A 15,116-nucleotide genomic window follows, 5' to 3' on the forward strand; every position below is an offset into this window, starting at 1 on the left:
GGATGATTGGAATGTGGGATGTGGATTGATTGGTGTCTTAGTTGGGGTTATTGTTGCTGTGAGAAGACACCCTGATCAAGGCACATTATAGAAGGAACCACTTAATTGGGGGCTTACAGTTTCAGAGGGTTAGTTCCTAACTATCATGGCAGGGTGCCTGGCCACAGGCAGACATGGCACAGGAGCCAGCTCCTGTGTAGACTTAACACAGTTGGTGAACCTTTGGGATAGGAAAAGGAAATACAGTTAGAATATCTGGAGTAAACCTGAAATTTAGTGTTCTGGAATTTGAATTGAAAGCAATAATAGTAACTCACATTGTAATTTATCTTAACAAAACCAAAATCTCCATTTCTAGCTCTGCTGTTGAAGCACCTAAGAACAACAAACAATCCTGGTTGCCCAGAGAATTATCTATAAAGTCCTTTAAAGGTAACTAGGACTCTTTGGAGAGCCAGCTGTTTAAGACACACATGAAACATCTTGCCATGTCAGGTGGTAAAGTTATGAAGACTTACTGGAGTCATTTCAGAAAGAACTCAGAAGACAGTACCTATACATGTGAGTAGTGGTTTGTGTGTAAGGTCCTGGGTTTATCCCCAACACCATAAGCCCAAAAGCACACACACCCCCATACTGACACAATAAAATCAAATCAAACTTTAAAACTTATAAACAAACTTGAAGAGGCTTCCACTGACCAAAGGTGAGACAATTTGAGCATCCAAAGACGTGCATTAGGAGGATGGAGAGATGGCTCAGCGTTAAGAACACTGGCTGCTCTTCAGAGAACCCAGCACCACATGGGAGCAGCTCACAACCATCTGTAACAGGGGATCCGATGTCCTCTTCTGGCCTCCATGGCACCGTGTGTGCATGGGGTGCACAGACATATGAGTGCAAGCCAACACTCATACATATGAAATAGAAAGAAATCTTTAAAAAAACCTGTAAAACTGCAGTAGGTTGAAACCTATCAGATGTGTTTCAGTTTATAATGATACTAAAATGAGTCAGTCATGTTGAAGGATACTAGATAACCACACCATTCAGGGTGATGACATCGTTGATGATGGGATTTATAAAGGTAGAAATAGAGTACCACTGTTTAAGCCCATGAGGAACCGCCGTCAAAGCAGCAGGCATCAGTGTCTGCAAACATTCCTGTTTCTTGATGGAAGTGTGGCTAGAACAGAAAGTAACAACAAAACAGTGGCGCCTGCATCTAATCAGATTGTAGCACTTGCTTTGAATTTGTCTTTGCTGCTCTGAGTGTACTCTTTGTATCAATAACCTAAGTGTCAAGCCCAAGGTTTTTTGAGTGAGTATCAAGCTCTATCCCAGAGCTGTTGAATCAAACGTAGCATTTTAACAAGTCAGGTGATTCATATGTATAATTAAATCTGAGTTGCATTGTTTTTACCAGGCACATCCAAACTCTTCCACAAACAAATTACAAGGAAAAAAAATGAAATGGGGGGCTATAAAGGAAAAATGATTTAAAAAAAAAAACATACCAGTCATCCACAGGATCTTATTTGGTACTCATTCAAACACAGATTTTTTTTCAAATTATGAAACAATTGGAAAATATTGTCAATCTACCATAATCTATTTCAAAATAACATGAATGGTAGAGGAAACTAGGTAGGACAAACAGGGTAGGACTGATCATGTCCTGTGAATTGTTGAAGCTGAGTGATAGTCACAAAGAAATTCAATTTTTTAAAGGGGGGGCTTTGAGGCAGGGTCTCTGGCTTTGGAGGCTGTCCTAGAACTAGCTCTTGTGGACCAGGCTGATCTCAAGCTCACATACATCCTCCTGCCTTTCCCTCCCAAGTGCTGGGATTAAAGGTGTGTGCCACACCGCCCAACAAAATTCAATATTTTAATTTTGTATTTTAATCATTTTTTATAACAGCCAGAAAAGAGAGACTGACTAGTATAGTATAGTCATAAAGGAAGTGTTGTTGAGGATGTGGGGATTATGTATTGCTGGTGGGGATACAAAATGGTGTGGCTACTTTGGAAAATGGTCTGATTTCCTCACAAGACTGGACAGAATTCCAATTTAAGCCAGCAGCTCTGCTCCAAGGTATATAGCCAAGAGAAATGTAACCTTGCATGCAAAACCTGTGTGTGGGTGTTGTTGGCAACATTTTTCACATAGTGAAGACCTTGGAAGCAGTCCACATGCCCACTGATTGATTAATGGATACATAAAATGAGGTATGGTATAAATACAATTAACTCTTAATATCTACCCTGGATAGATGAGCCTCAAAAGCATTACACTGAGAGAAAACCACCAGTCACAAAAGACTATTGTCTTATTCCATCTATGTGCATTGTTAGGGTCTCACGAGGGGGAAGAAGCATTTCTCATAGGGCTTTCTTTTGAGGGTGATGGAAATATTCTAAAATTGCTGATGGTCATGGTCATATACTTCTATATAAATATATTACTGAATTGTGTGCACACTGTAACTGATGAGTTTTGTGATAAGCAAATTCATATCAGTAGAGCTGTTCTGAAAGGAGGGAGAACATTATTTACTGTACTTTGCCCAGGAGTAGTCAAAGTAGACCTTTGGGAAGAAGTTTGTGTAGGTGATCCCGGTGTACATGAGAAACACTGTGGAAAGAAGAAAGTAACTAGTAAGACTTGTTAAGAGAGAGGTGGGCAACTGCTGTCGGGTATGTTAGCTTAGAAGGGAAGTCCCAGGGATGTTGTCCTCGTTGACCCAAAGGAATTAAGACTCTACATGGAGGAATTGTCTGAATAAGCATAATTTATCCTATCATATTTACCATAATGCAGCTAAGCTTCTCTGAGGAAGCTGTTAGATTGTGATTGAATCTCAATTTAAACTCATTGGTGTTATGTGTGGTCCCAGGCCTTAGCAACAGCAGTCCCCCTTCCTCTTCCGTCTCCATCATTATCATCGTCTTGGGTCTTATTTAGTCTGCCTTTCTAGCTTCTTACTCAAGGTGAAAACATACTTTGTTGGTGACATTTTGAAGTCACCAAATCACAATACAAAAATGGTAATCTAAAAAGTAAACCTGATTAGTTAGACATAGAGGCACGTTTTCTGTTTCTTGAGTTGAAAGGCATAAAAGCAAGACTTACAAAAACAAAAATATATACACAAAAAAAGGTTGGAGACATGGCTAGGGTAAAAGCACTGCTTGCCCCTGTAGAGGATCTGGCTTTGCTTCCCTGCACCCAAGTCAAGTAGCCTGTGAATCCAGCTCCAAGGGATCTGACAACCTTCATGGCACTGGTGTACACCTGGCGTTCTTGCACACATCTGTGAATAAAAATAAAAGGAAATCTTAACAGAAAAGCTGATCTAACTTGCCCAAGTTTCTTTCTCTCAAAGAGTTTTAGCTATTAGTGAAGATCTATTTCTTTGTTTTGATTTTTGAGAGAAGGGCTCTCTTTATGGCCCAGACTAGCCTTGAGGTTAGTCTTCTGGTTTAGCCTTTCTAATTGATATATAGTATCATACTGGACTATTTATTGATTGATTTTTTTATTTGAAATTTGTTCATTGTTTGTTACCTAGAGAGGAGAGATGAAGTTTACTATATCCCCATTTCTCTTCAGAAGCTTTTATTGTTCAGAAAACAGCCTGCTATCTTCTTAGCTGAGTAAAAGAGAGGGAATTTGAAGGTGTAGTGGCATGATACCTTGATTTTGAAGACAGTATCTGCAGAATTAGCCATTGATTCTGTTTTGGCTGCCCCTAAGGAAGTTATCTGCTGCCCCTGACAGTTTCCTCGGTGAATGTTTGAACTCGGGTCCTCCTGAAGTTAAAATGTGTGCTTTATTGGCTTTCTTTTCAGAAGCTGTTAAACATGGAGTGGGGGTTTGTATTCTAGATCTGGGACAGATTACCCATGTTTGCCATGTCCTGGCTCTCTCTAACTTTGGACAAGTTGGTTAATCTTTTTGCACCTTAGCTTCCTATCTCCAAAACAGGGGTGAATAATTGCATTTGTCTCAAGAGGTTCCTGAATGTGTTTGGAGCTGACTATGGTGTTGGTATTGTTCTATTCTATATAAGGTTCTCCCTCTAATTTAATCATTGCTAGAACTTGGATATCTTACTCCCAAATGCAGCGGGTGTCTGCTCTTTTCAGTTCGTAGACCTTTATAGGCAGGTAAGAAATCAGCTTTATAAAAGCACCTGGCCAGAAGATGGAAGTATTATAGTCAGGTGCTCTACCATTTGCTCTGGCCTCTTCCTCCAACTCCAAGATAGGAGGTTTTGAATGAAAACAACTCTAGTATTTTATGGCAGGTATTGCATACCTAATACTACTCTCCATCTTTGTCTTCCTGTCCTGCATCCCTATATAGATCAGTTCTTCTCGGGTCACGGGGACTTGACATATCCCACATCTCCCAGAGACTGGAGAGTCTGAGTGCAGCGACCACTTTTGAACCTCTTGAGCCTGTCAAGGACACAGACATTCAGGTAAGAGCTACCAGCTGCAGGTGCAGCCTGGATCAGGTACCCAGGCCTTAAGCCTTGGCCCTTTCTTCACCAGTTAAGAATGCCGCTGTCTTCATTAATTTTCTTACTCAGATACTAAAAGAACAGGAGACTCGGGTTTAGAGATACAGAGGGGAATCATCAGGTTCTTTTCAGAGTGCTCTTTGTGCTAAATTTAAGAAAGTAACTCCAACCTCTACTTTCTAGATAATTCCGGTTCTGAGAACAGATTTCACTTCCTTTCTTGGGCTTAATCCAAGGTACAGAGACAAGAGTCCCTATGTTTCTCTTGCTTGCTTTACTAGAGCTTGGATAATTTTACTATTTGTTGTTCACATTTCTTTTTGTGTCTTGCTTGTATTGGAATTTAAAGTACTGTTTACTGAAATCAACTCAGTGATTTCCAGGAAGTATTTGGCTGCATCAGTGATACCAGGAAATGGCCTAACAGAGCACTCCAGCCTCATTGAGCCTGACATGCCGCGAGCTGCTGATTGTTGTTTTAATTTAATCAGAAACTGCTGTAAACTTGTTAAGGAGAAACCTCATGGTTTGGTTGGTTTGGGTAGGAATGGAAACACTTTGTAGGGTGCTGTGCCGTTTGCTGTTTTGATTGATTTACCGGTTCCTGTTTGTGTTTGTTTGCTCGGGATGGGACACACTTTGGTACGGTCTGGTCTCAAGTGATCGCGATCCCCCAACTCCTCAGTAGTAGGGACTGTGCTACCGCTTGCCTTGATTTACTTTGAAATAAAAAGAATTCAGGTTCCACAAAAGGCAAGTTCAGGAAGAGGTGGGTGGTAATTGTGTTCTCTATGAGCTGGGCTTAAATTAATACTGTATCCCTACATTTCTGAATTAATTCTATTTTGGAAACCTGTACTTTTGAGGGGAGATGAAAAATTACTGATATTCATGATTTCTTCGGTTATTGTTATGTTTCCAAAATCCAGAGGTTTTTATTTTTATTTTATAGCAAATACTATCTAATCTCAAGTGCAGCAACTGGTGCTCTGTGATAATACTTTTAACATTGATGAGATGGTATGAATGGGACCAGCTCAGATACTGTGAATAACCAACATATACTTTGGGAACTGGCTCTGGCTGTAGGGTTAAGAGTGATTATCTCTTCTAACCATTTGCTTAATGTAAGGACATCTTCCTTCAGCACCCCATTAGATGGTTTCCTAGCAATGTATGCTTAGTCACATCAGAAAGAATTTCTTAATTTGGAATGATTGTTGCTGTGAGTTTTAGTCTTGTTTAGGAAAAATCTTTGAGCTTTAAAACTAAAGTTGCTTTAGTTTTTAGAATTTCCCCTTACTTGGACTTTACCAGAATAGCTTTAAAAATGCAAAGCAATTAATCTAAGACAATTGTATGTATGTTCCAGTGTGTTTACCCACGTGTGTGTGATTTGGGGGGAGAATACAGATAGGCATATGTGGAAGACTAGGACAAACTACTCTGTCATTGGCCTGGACAGTCACCACATAAGCCAGGCTGGCTAACCCGTGAGCTTCTGGGGACCCACCTGCTCTGCCTACCATCTCTGATTATATGTCTCTACTCTCCCATTGCTGAGTATAGGCATAGCTCACCCCATGCAACTTTTTACATGGGTTCTGGAGACCTGAATTCAGGTCCTCATGTTTGCAAGGCAAGTGTTTCACTGACTGGGCTTTCTTTCCACCCTCTACCCCTAAAGTAACTAGGAATTCATTTAGACCTGAAGAAAAGTCTAGACTTGGTAGTGTTAAAGCTACTGTAAACTTCATCTTCTTGCCAAGAGTTTGGCCTGAAAAGACTTGGAACTGGACTGCTAACTCAAATTTATCAGTAGTAAATGTGGCTCAGTTGATCTATGCTAATGGTTCTCAACCTGTGGGTCACACACACCCCCTTTTGTGAAGGTATCAAATGACCTTTTCACAGGGGTTGCATATCAGATGTTTATATTACAATTCATAACAGTAGCAAAATTACTGTTATGAAGTAGCAAAAAAATAACTATGACTGGGGAGTCAGCACAGCAGGAGCTGTATTAAAGGGTTGCAGTGTTAGAAAGGTTGAGAACCATTGGTCTATGCTCACACTTTATGTAAGTCCAGCAGTATCGTGTTGGAGCCTGATTAACATAGTGCCACTATTAGCATTGAGTGGTCCTCCTTTGTATTTTTCTTCTGGTGTGTTTTGGTTGTGAATGATAGTAAAATTGGACATCACTTCAGTTGCTTGGTTTTAGACGTCAAGTGTGGTGGTCTGTTTTCCATTCGCATGTCATCCACCTGATAGTGTGAGTCACTATATCCTACTTGATTGAACTTACATTTCTAAAATGGTGACTTTGTTTTAGACAAGAACATACTGTACCATACCCCTGCATGCCAAGTATTAGAGTGGACCTGTCATGTCTGTTTGTGAGATCCTGAGTGTGCTGTCATGAAAGGAAGGGAGGGCTGGCAACTCTGACAGATGCTGGTCAGGACCTCACTGTTCTTTTCTTGCTGTCTTAGAAGCTTACAGGGCATTTTTCCATGTGCATACTGTCTCTTTCCACTTGGTAAACATTGATTATATTTCCTTCTGTTTCTAATGGAGCTTGAAATTAATATGGGTTTGGTTCTTACTGTTTTGTTTGTCCTAATCAATGATGCTGGCATGCATTGAGAATACATTTTTAAAAAGTTGCTGTAGCCAGCAACGGTAATATGTCTTAGAAACCACTTAAATATACATATGAATGATACTTAATAGAATTTTTGAAAATGTTTATTGATTTTATTTTTTGGAAACAATCATAATAAAGAAGCCTACAAATTTGTGTAAGAGCAATAATGTAATCAGACATACTGCTGAGTCAGCTATACTGCACTATACAAAGTGACTTTGTAGTACAAGGGCATAAGGTTTACAGAGATCTACTTGCTCACCTCAGTCTTGATCAAAAAAACAAAACAGAGCAAAAAAACTACTAAGGGCAGACTGCATGTCTTCACCATGATCTGAACAGTTGTCATGCATTTTATAATAACATAGTATGGTTTCACAGTTGCATTCTGGGCTTTTCACTACATTACATGTATAGTTCAGTAAGACTATGCAGAGATAGCCTGTTTAGGCCATAAGAATGGGAACTGCATTTCCCAATGGTAAAGTTGCAATATTTCTAAATGGCATTAGATCAGCATTTCAATAAATGTACCTAATTGCCAGAAACCAATATTAATAGTAGCCCTAAAACAATGGGAATTTATTTTTTTACATCTTTGAGTTCTAAAATTTGAAATCAAATTATTGGCACCATTGTGTGCCCTCCTCATCTCTAGGGGAGAATCTCTTCTCCAGGTTTTGGTGGTTTCTCATTTCTTGGTTTGTGGCAGCATCTCTTTCTCATACTCTGTCTTCATGGGTCCTTTCTGGTGGTCTGTCTACCTTTCCTTCTCTTGTCAGAGTGAATTACCATGTCAGTTCATAAGCTCCATCTTAAAGCACTGTTAAAAAGGGAAAAGCATCTCGAATCCTTAATTTAATCACATCTGCAAAGACCCCATTTCCAGGGAAGATGATGATTACAAGTTCTCAGGGTTGGGGTTTGAACCTTTCTTTTGGGGGAGCACCCTTCAACCCAGCACAATTACAGTGCCAGAAATGTTAAACCGTTCACTCAAAATCATGAAACATCTTCAGCTGGATTCTGTGGAGAGTGCTGGAGTGGGCACTTAATACTAGCTGTCCTCATGACGAGGCCACAAGGCCAGCTCATCCTCGGTTTTCTCTTGGGGGCCTTTAGGAAATGAGGCTGACAACACACATCTGGATTCCTGAGTTCAGTGCCACGAGTTCTATCCAAACGGGTCACCAAACAATAATGTGTTAGAAAGACTTCAGTTCAGACCTTTTCAGTTACAAATAGTATGCTGCTTCTAAAGCATGAAACATCTCTTCTTCTTCAATGTAGCCTTTGGTCTCCTGGTACTACTGCATAGCGCATGCTGGCCTCTAACTCCCTAATCTGCCTTAATTAGCAGACTATGTTTTATGAGAGTAAAGGGAAAGGCTAGTATTAATAAAGAATACATCGTCATGAGAAAATTAAGTCAGGAAAGCCAATGTGTCACACATACAGCATTGGTGTTGAGCAGTGGTTTGTTAAGCCATTTGCTCACCACACTGTATTTATAATAAAATATTCACTGTTTTCTTTCTTTTTCGGTTCTTGGAAATGAAGAGTATGCTCAGGCCACTCAGTTTACTTTTTAAACAGTGAGAAGAAAGGTGAAATGTCTTTGAGAGTTTAAAAATGAATCAGTGCTGTAACCCTTTATCATCCAAATTATTATTTTCAATTTGTCCTTTGATTTTCTGTCTTGAGAAAGAGACATTACCATCTAAACACAGCTACATAAAACATGAAAGAGGAAAAGAAGCTGTGGTCCTCACTAATTGTGTTTTGAAGAGGTTGCTGAAACCCTGGGCAGTTTGCTAGAGAGAGTGTTGGATTTGCCAGAGTGGTTGGCATGATGAGTAGCAGCTCTTAGAGAACATTACTGGGTAAATATTAATTCTGTAAAAGAAGTGCAGCTGGAATGCCCTCTGGTCTGAATTTGTCGAGAAGTACAGTTGGGGTGGGCAAACCATATCTTAACACTAGGACTACTGCACTGCTTTTATTTTATTGGTGTTGAGTGTGTGGTTGCTATTATTTTTGGGTACAGACTTGCTCTGTGCTCAAGGCTGGCCTTAAGATCTTCCCTCTTCTGCTTCCTGAGGGTTGGGACTAAGTTGTGACTCAGTGTGCCAGGCACTAGGACTCTTTATGGTTTTTGTTGTTCTTTTTTCAGAGTCTCACTGTATAGCCTTGGGTAGCCTGAAGCTCACTATTGCAACAAGCCAGTGCACTCATTCATAAGATTTACGTCCATTTGCATGCTGACCATTTGTTCTACAGTTCTGAGAGGTAGTTTGAGTAGGCAAAACACCTGACTCCTGTCTCCACTCTGCTTTGTGTGCTTGAGCAGTTTTCTCTGTACTAAATGACAATCTAAACTGAACTAAGTGATTGGAAAATTTGAATTGATGGACTGTGGACTGACGAAATAGGACTTTTAGTTCTCTACATATTTTCATGTAATAGGAAGACATAAGGCTATTTCATGTTCTGTGGTTGGAAGTTTTTAGGTAAGCATTTGTGTTTATTGATCTTTTTTACTGTATTTCTCCTAGCTGTAAGGAGCTTATGGGAAGTTCATGGTTAATCTTTAAGGTTGTAGGGGTTCAAAAATTTTTTTAAATGTTATATATGTGAGTATTTTGCCTGTGTGTATGTTTGTATACCATGTACATAAAGCCAGAAGACATCATCAGGTTTCTTGGAACAGGAGTTAAGGATGGTTTTGAGCTGCCGTGTGGGTGCTGGGAACTGACCAATAGTCCTCTGCAAGAGCACACAGTACTCTTAACCACTGAACCACCTCCCAGCCCTGATCGTAGAGTACTTTAGTGGACCTTTGAACCTTGCCTTTTCCTAGCTTGCAACAGCTGTCTCTCCTGGTCCTGATGCAGCCTGTGGTTCGTGCTCTTAGGCTCACTAGCAGATGAGTCTAAGTTAGCAGTAGCTGGGGTCTATTGGTCGGAGAGATACCCTTTTCTGGAATACCAGGTGCGTTTTAAGCCAAGATGTGGGCATGGCATCCGAGCTGCATTTAGCAAAACTTACATCTCTCTATGCCCAGCTTTGCTTCAGGGACAGGAGGTAGGCCAGGCCTTTTTCCCTGTGTAAACATAGTGGTTTCCATACACACACTGTTCAAATATATTTGCTGTCCTTGACACTGAACCCTGAAGCAGGGTCAATCTCACAGTTGGCAAAACCCAGTAAACTTGTAAAAATTAAGTGTCTTCCCAGAGGCGAGCTAGTGTGCATCCTGCATTGTTAGTTAAATATACTAATACTACCGTGGTGAGAACTGAAGTGATTGCGTTTTTCTGCCTGCTTGTGATCAGAGAAAAGGCAGGCGTGTGGCTTGGTAGCAGAGTACAATTACATTATTCAGTGAATGGAATTAAAGACTGTAACCTTTGGAGTCAAACTAGGTTTGTGGAAAATGTGAAAATGGCTTTTCTGTAAGCCAGGGATATAAAATTTCAGTCCTTTTATTTATCCATTCATGCTAGCTTCTGAATGCTAGGCTTTCAGAACAGGCAAGCAAATGGCTGCTGGCTGTATTCTGAGCAAGCAGGAAGGACAGGCTGTTTTGTCTTCACAGGGCTTTCTTATAGCCTGTAGTGAGCAGAAGAATATCAATGACCACCTTAAGGAAGAAAGAAGTTGCAGTAGTTCTGTTAGAATATTTTAGAACAAGCCACAACTAAAATATTTATCTAACATCTGAATAGAGCAGGGCAGATTCTGGCTAGGCTGTGTGTGCCTTTGAACTGGCACTGAAGCATCCCTTCTTCATTAGTCCTCTTCACCTGCCGATATCCCTTGATGCACCAGCTCTCTGGATCTGGGGAACACAAGTTGTCATCTTCAGCCTAGCATCTTTAAATGGCTTGGTTCAGAACTCAAGAGATCGGCATGTCCTTTTATGTTCTCAACTATTTGACACTGGAGTGGATATGATTGAATTAAAGCCTTGTCAAGTATTGACAGCACTTCTCAGATGGCAGCCCTTGACCCTGTATACCACTCTGGCCTGCTACCACTGTGCTCCATGATCGATCTTATTTCCTTTTGGGGATGTTCAATTCAGAGATTTTCAGGTTGCAGCCTGGCCGACGGCAGTTGCAAAGTATAACTGTAATTACAAAACTCGGGGCCTGGGTTACTGGTACCCCCACCTGCCTACCGTGTGAAGAGTGGAGAGGAGCTGCCGCTGCAGGGGCCCTTGCTTCCTTCCTTCCTTGTTTGTTTGGTGAGAAGATGAACCTGAGCATGGAAGGGCAGCGTGCTCTGGCTTCAGAACCCTGTGTACTGCCGCTCTTAAAGCATTTCTCTGCTTCACGGATACCCAGCTTCCGTTCTGGGCTTACGGTGTGGAGAATCTCAGTGTTGTTTAAGGACAGGTAGCTGCAGTCATGCTGGACTGGGCCCTTCTCTTTGACAGACTTGGTCTGCAGCTGTCACAGGATCAACACAGGCCCATGGACCACTATAGTTATCCTAGATGTGAAGGGCCAGGCCTGGGTGGTTGTAAGACTGAGGTGCCATTGGCAGAGCCGCCATGCTTTTCAGAAACCTGAGGTACTTAAAACAATGTAGCAGCTGCAAAGACATTTTGCAGAAAGAGCCTTTGTCTCCTAAAACATATTTACAACCAGGGCTGGACTGTTCGTTTAATTTCTAAAACAAGGGGTGGGGGTGCTAGGTCAACAGACTCTTAAGTGGGACTGCGGATTTGTCAAATTTTATTATTATTGCCTAATTTAGTTTATTTCTTGGAATGGCATGAGCAGGAGGATATCAGGGATGTGCTCCTCTATTGCTTTTAAAAATGCTGCTGCCATCTTAAAGCAGGCAGACCACCATATGTGTATGATATACTTAATTTCCTCAAGGAAACAGTTACATGGCTGTGCTGTTCTCTGAGCACTCCTCTGTCAGGTAATCCCATACTCAGTGTGGCAGGCTGTCGCAGCAGGGCTGACCTCTGAATGAGCAGGGTCTGCTGGACATTGAAGCTTCATGAGCATTTATAGTGACATTTTGTGATGAGGCCCCAAGCTGTCTAGGATGTCTTAGTGTTGAAGAAATGCGGTGGCCATTAGTCATTCAAAGCTGCTTTTCATTTAATAGGTGCTTCTCAAGCCAAATCATCCCTCCACTCCTGGTTTATTTCAGATTTAGAAACTTGGTCATTTATTTGTTTGTTTTGAGACAGGGTCTCTCTCACTATGTAGCCTCAGCTGATCTGGAACTCTTTGTCGACCAGGCTACCCTTGAATGCTTACAGATTTAACTGTCTCCACCTCCCAAGTGCTGGGATTAAAGGTGTGTACCACCACACCCACCTGATACTTTTATAAAATACAATAAAAATGAACTATTAGAAAAAAATAGAGGCATTAAATACAAACTCTGCTTTTAAAAACTAGTTTCAGTAGGGATAAAATTGCTGTTAGGTTGCAATAAAAGTTTCTAACTGTATTCATGGTTTATTGATTTTTATTTTATGTGTATGAGTTTTTCTTTGCATATGTCTGTGCAGCACTTGTGTGTCTGGTGCCCGTGGAGGCCTGCAGAGGATAATGAATTCCCTGGAACAGGAGTTACAGACAGTTGTGGGCTGCCATGTGTTGGGAACTAAACCCAGGTCCTCTGTAAGAGCCCATGCTCTTAAGTGATAGCCAGTTCTCCAACCCCTAGGTCTCAGGATTTGCACTTGCCTTCTACAGACTGGGAGTAAACCATTACCAGAGGGATATTCATTTGCTTGTACTATGAGTGATGCGATAGTTCTACCTGCCTCGCTCTGGCCCTCCTCCTGGTACAGGAAAGTGCAGGTCAAAGGCAAGTTTAAATTCCTATGTTGTCTTACTGTAGCTAATGTCAGAGTGGCAAAGCTGAGATTTATTGATCATTTATTTTATCTACATGCCAGCACTTTCTGGGCTTTCTCCCTTAATTTTTCCACCTATCCACTGAGGCAGATGGATGCTTGCTGTCAACTCCTTTCTCCAGATAGGAACCTAAAGTCCTGAGAGGGTAGATTTTAACTCCAGCCTGTTGAATGTACTGTGGTCTTAGCACCCTAGGTTTTGAATTCATTTATAGGCTAAGATAAGTAAAGTGAAGGAGTAGACTTTCCAGGTGTGTTTGAAAGAGGGAAGCTAGTGGAGTGAGCAGTTGTCTTGAAGCCCTTCCTCTGCTCACTTACCTATCTCCATTCTCAGGACTGTTGTTTCTTAATAAACCATCTATTTTTACTACCTTAAATATTTTGAGAAAGATATACCATCTTGTTTTCTTTTTTTTAGTTTGAATTGTGTGTGTATGTAGGCACAGGCATCTGTGAATGCATGGAGCCAGAGGACGTTGGATGTCCTCTATCACATTCAGCTTTACTCCACTAAGACAGGGTCTCACTGAGCTGGGGCCAGGGTGTTGGCCAGTAAGCCCCAGAGATCCACCTGTCTTTGTCCTAACAGTGGTGGGGTTGAGCTTACAGGTGTGGGCATGGCCAAACCCAGATTTTTGTGTGGGTTCTGGGGATTTAGCTTCAACAGCAAGCAGTGTTACCACTGAGCCGTCTTCTCAGGTCAGGTGTGCCACCCTTTGAAAGGACGTGGAGGGTCTTGCTCTTTTTTTGTTTTTTAACTTAATCATAAAATAATGTTGACTGAGTAAAAAGCTGGACACCAAACTTAATGCAAAGCCTGCTGGGTTTGAGCAGAGAGTTTTCCAGGAAGACCAAACCTGTTCATCCAGTTATACTCTAGGTGCTGCCTCCTTACTGTTGTTTGACTTCACTGGGCAAAGCACAGCCTATTATTTCTCAGATCACTGCTCTACGGGTGCACAGTAAGACTTGTGTGTAAACCAGGAGTAGCTTTTAGTTAAAAAACGACAAGTTTTGTACTTATACAGAATGGATTGTGTACAAGTTCTTGATTGATCTTCTTTGTTTTGTTTCCGAAGATGAGCTTGAGTTAGAAGGATGATGCTGGAAGCAATTTAACGGGCATGTCATATTTTTACTGTAATACTGGACTATTGATTGTTGGCTTATTTGTAGGTTTAATGCAGACCCATTTCCTTACTTTGTGTCTAACTGGCCATTAAGCTCTGGCAGTGTGCCCGAATGTTGAAATCTTGTATTGTATAATATGATTTGGCTGCCTAAGGTTATTATGTGTGCTTGAATTTTAAAGACACAGACAAAGCTCTCAACTTTGCATGTATTTTAGAATATAGGAAAAATTTATCTCCAAGATTATTGACTTCTAGGAGACAGGAGTTGACATGCAGCAGAACGTTAATGCATGTCATCATTTCTCTGGACTAAGTGACCCTTACAGTAAGTACAAACTAACACCCCTGAATCACGAAGAAAACACTAAACAGGGAACTGGAAAGGGTAGTGGCAGTGCACGAGAAGTGTTCACAGTAAAACACTGATCAAATACTCTGACAAAAACAAGAGAAAAGGTTTATTTGGCTTTACATTTCTACCTTACAGACCATCCTGGCAGGGAATTTAAGTCAGCAGGAGCTTGAGAAAACTGGTCACATTCCAGCCACATCAGGACCAGGGAGCATGTATGCCAGTGCTCAGCATGCTTTCTCCATTCCTAATGGTGTACAACTCCCTTCCTAGGACGTAGTGCCACCAACAGTGGGCAAGTTTTTCCAAGTCAGTGAATGCGTCAAGTAACACTCCGAGACACACTCACACAATTGTCATAATCTAGACATTAACATGAGCTTCACAGTGAGACCTACTTAATTCAAAACTAACCTGGGAGATGGTTCCACAGCATAGGATCGTGACTAACATGCTGCCTCATAAAGTTGTTGGAACAGCCACCATTTTGAAAGTGTTTATTTGGACAAGATACCAGATATTCAGGCTGTGGAAAATCCTGTTTGAAACAACAAAGAAG

General features: G+C 41.1%; 1 protein-coding gene across 1 annotated transcript in view; it reads left to right on the plus strand.

Annotated features, from left to right (window-relative positions):
* Nup93 (nucleoporin 93) overlaps positions 1–15,116 on the plus strand; it is an 88,586-nt gene that overhangs the window by 18,532 nt on the left and 54,938 nt on the right. The window contains exon 3 of the mRNA XM_040740761.1: positions 4,370–4,487. Within this exon, the coding sequence (XP_040596695.1) occupies positions 4,370–4,487 (118 nt within the window). The remainder of the gene's footprint in view (positions 1–4,369; positions 4,488–15,116) is intronic.

This window comes from Mesocricetus auratus, unplaced genomic scaffold (genome assembly GCF_017639785.1).
Source record: "Mesocricetus auratus isolate SY011 unplaced genomic scaffold, BCM_Maur_2.0 Super-Scaffold_100714, whole genome shotgun sequence".
Taxonomy (NCBI): Eukaryota; Metazoa; Chordata; class Mammalia; order Rodentia; family Cricetidae; genus Mesocricetus; species Mesocricetus auratus.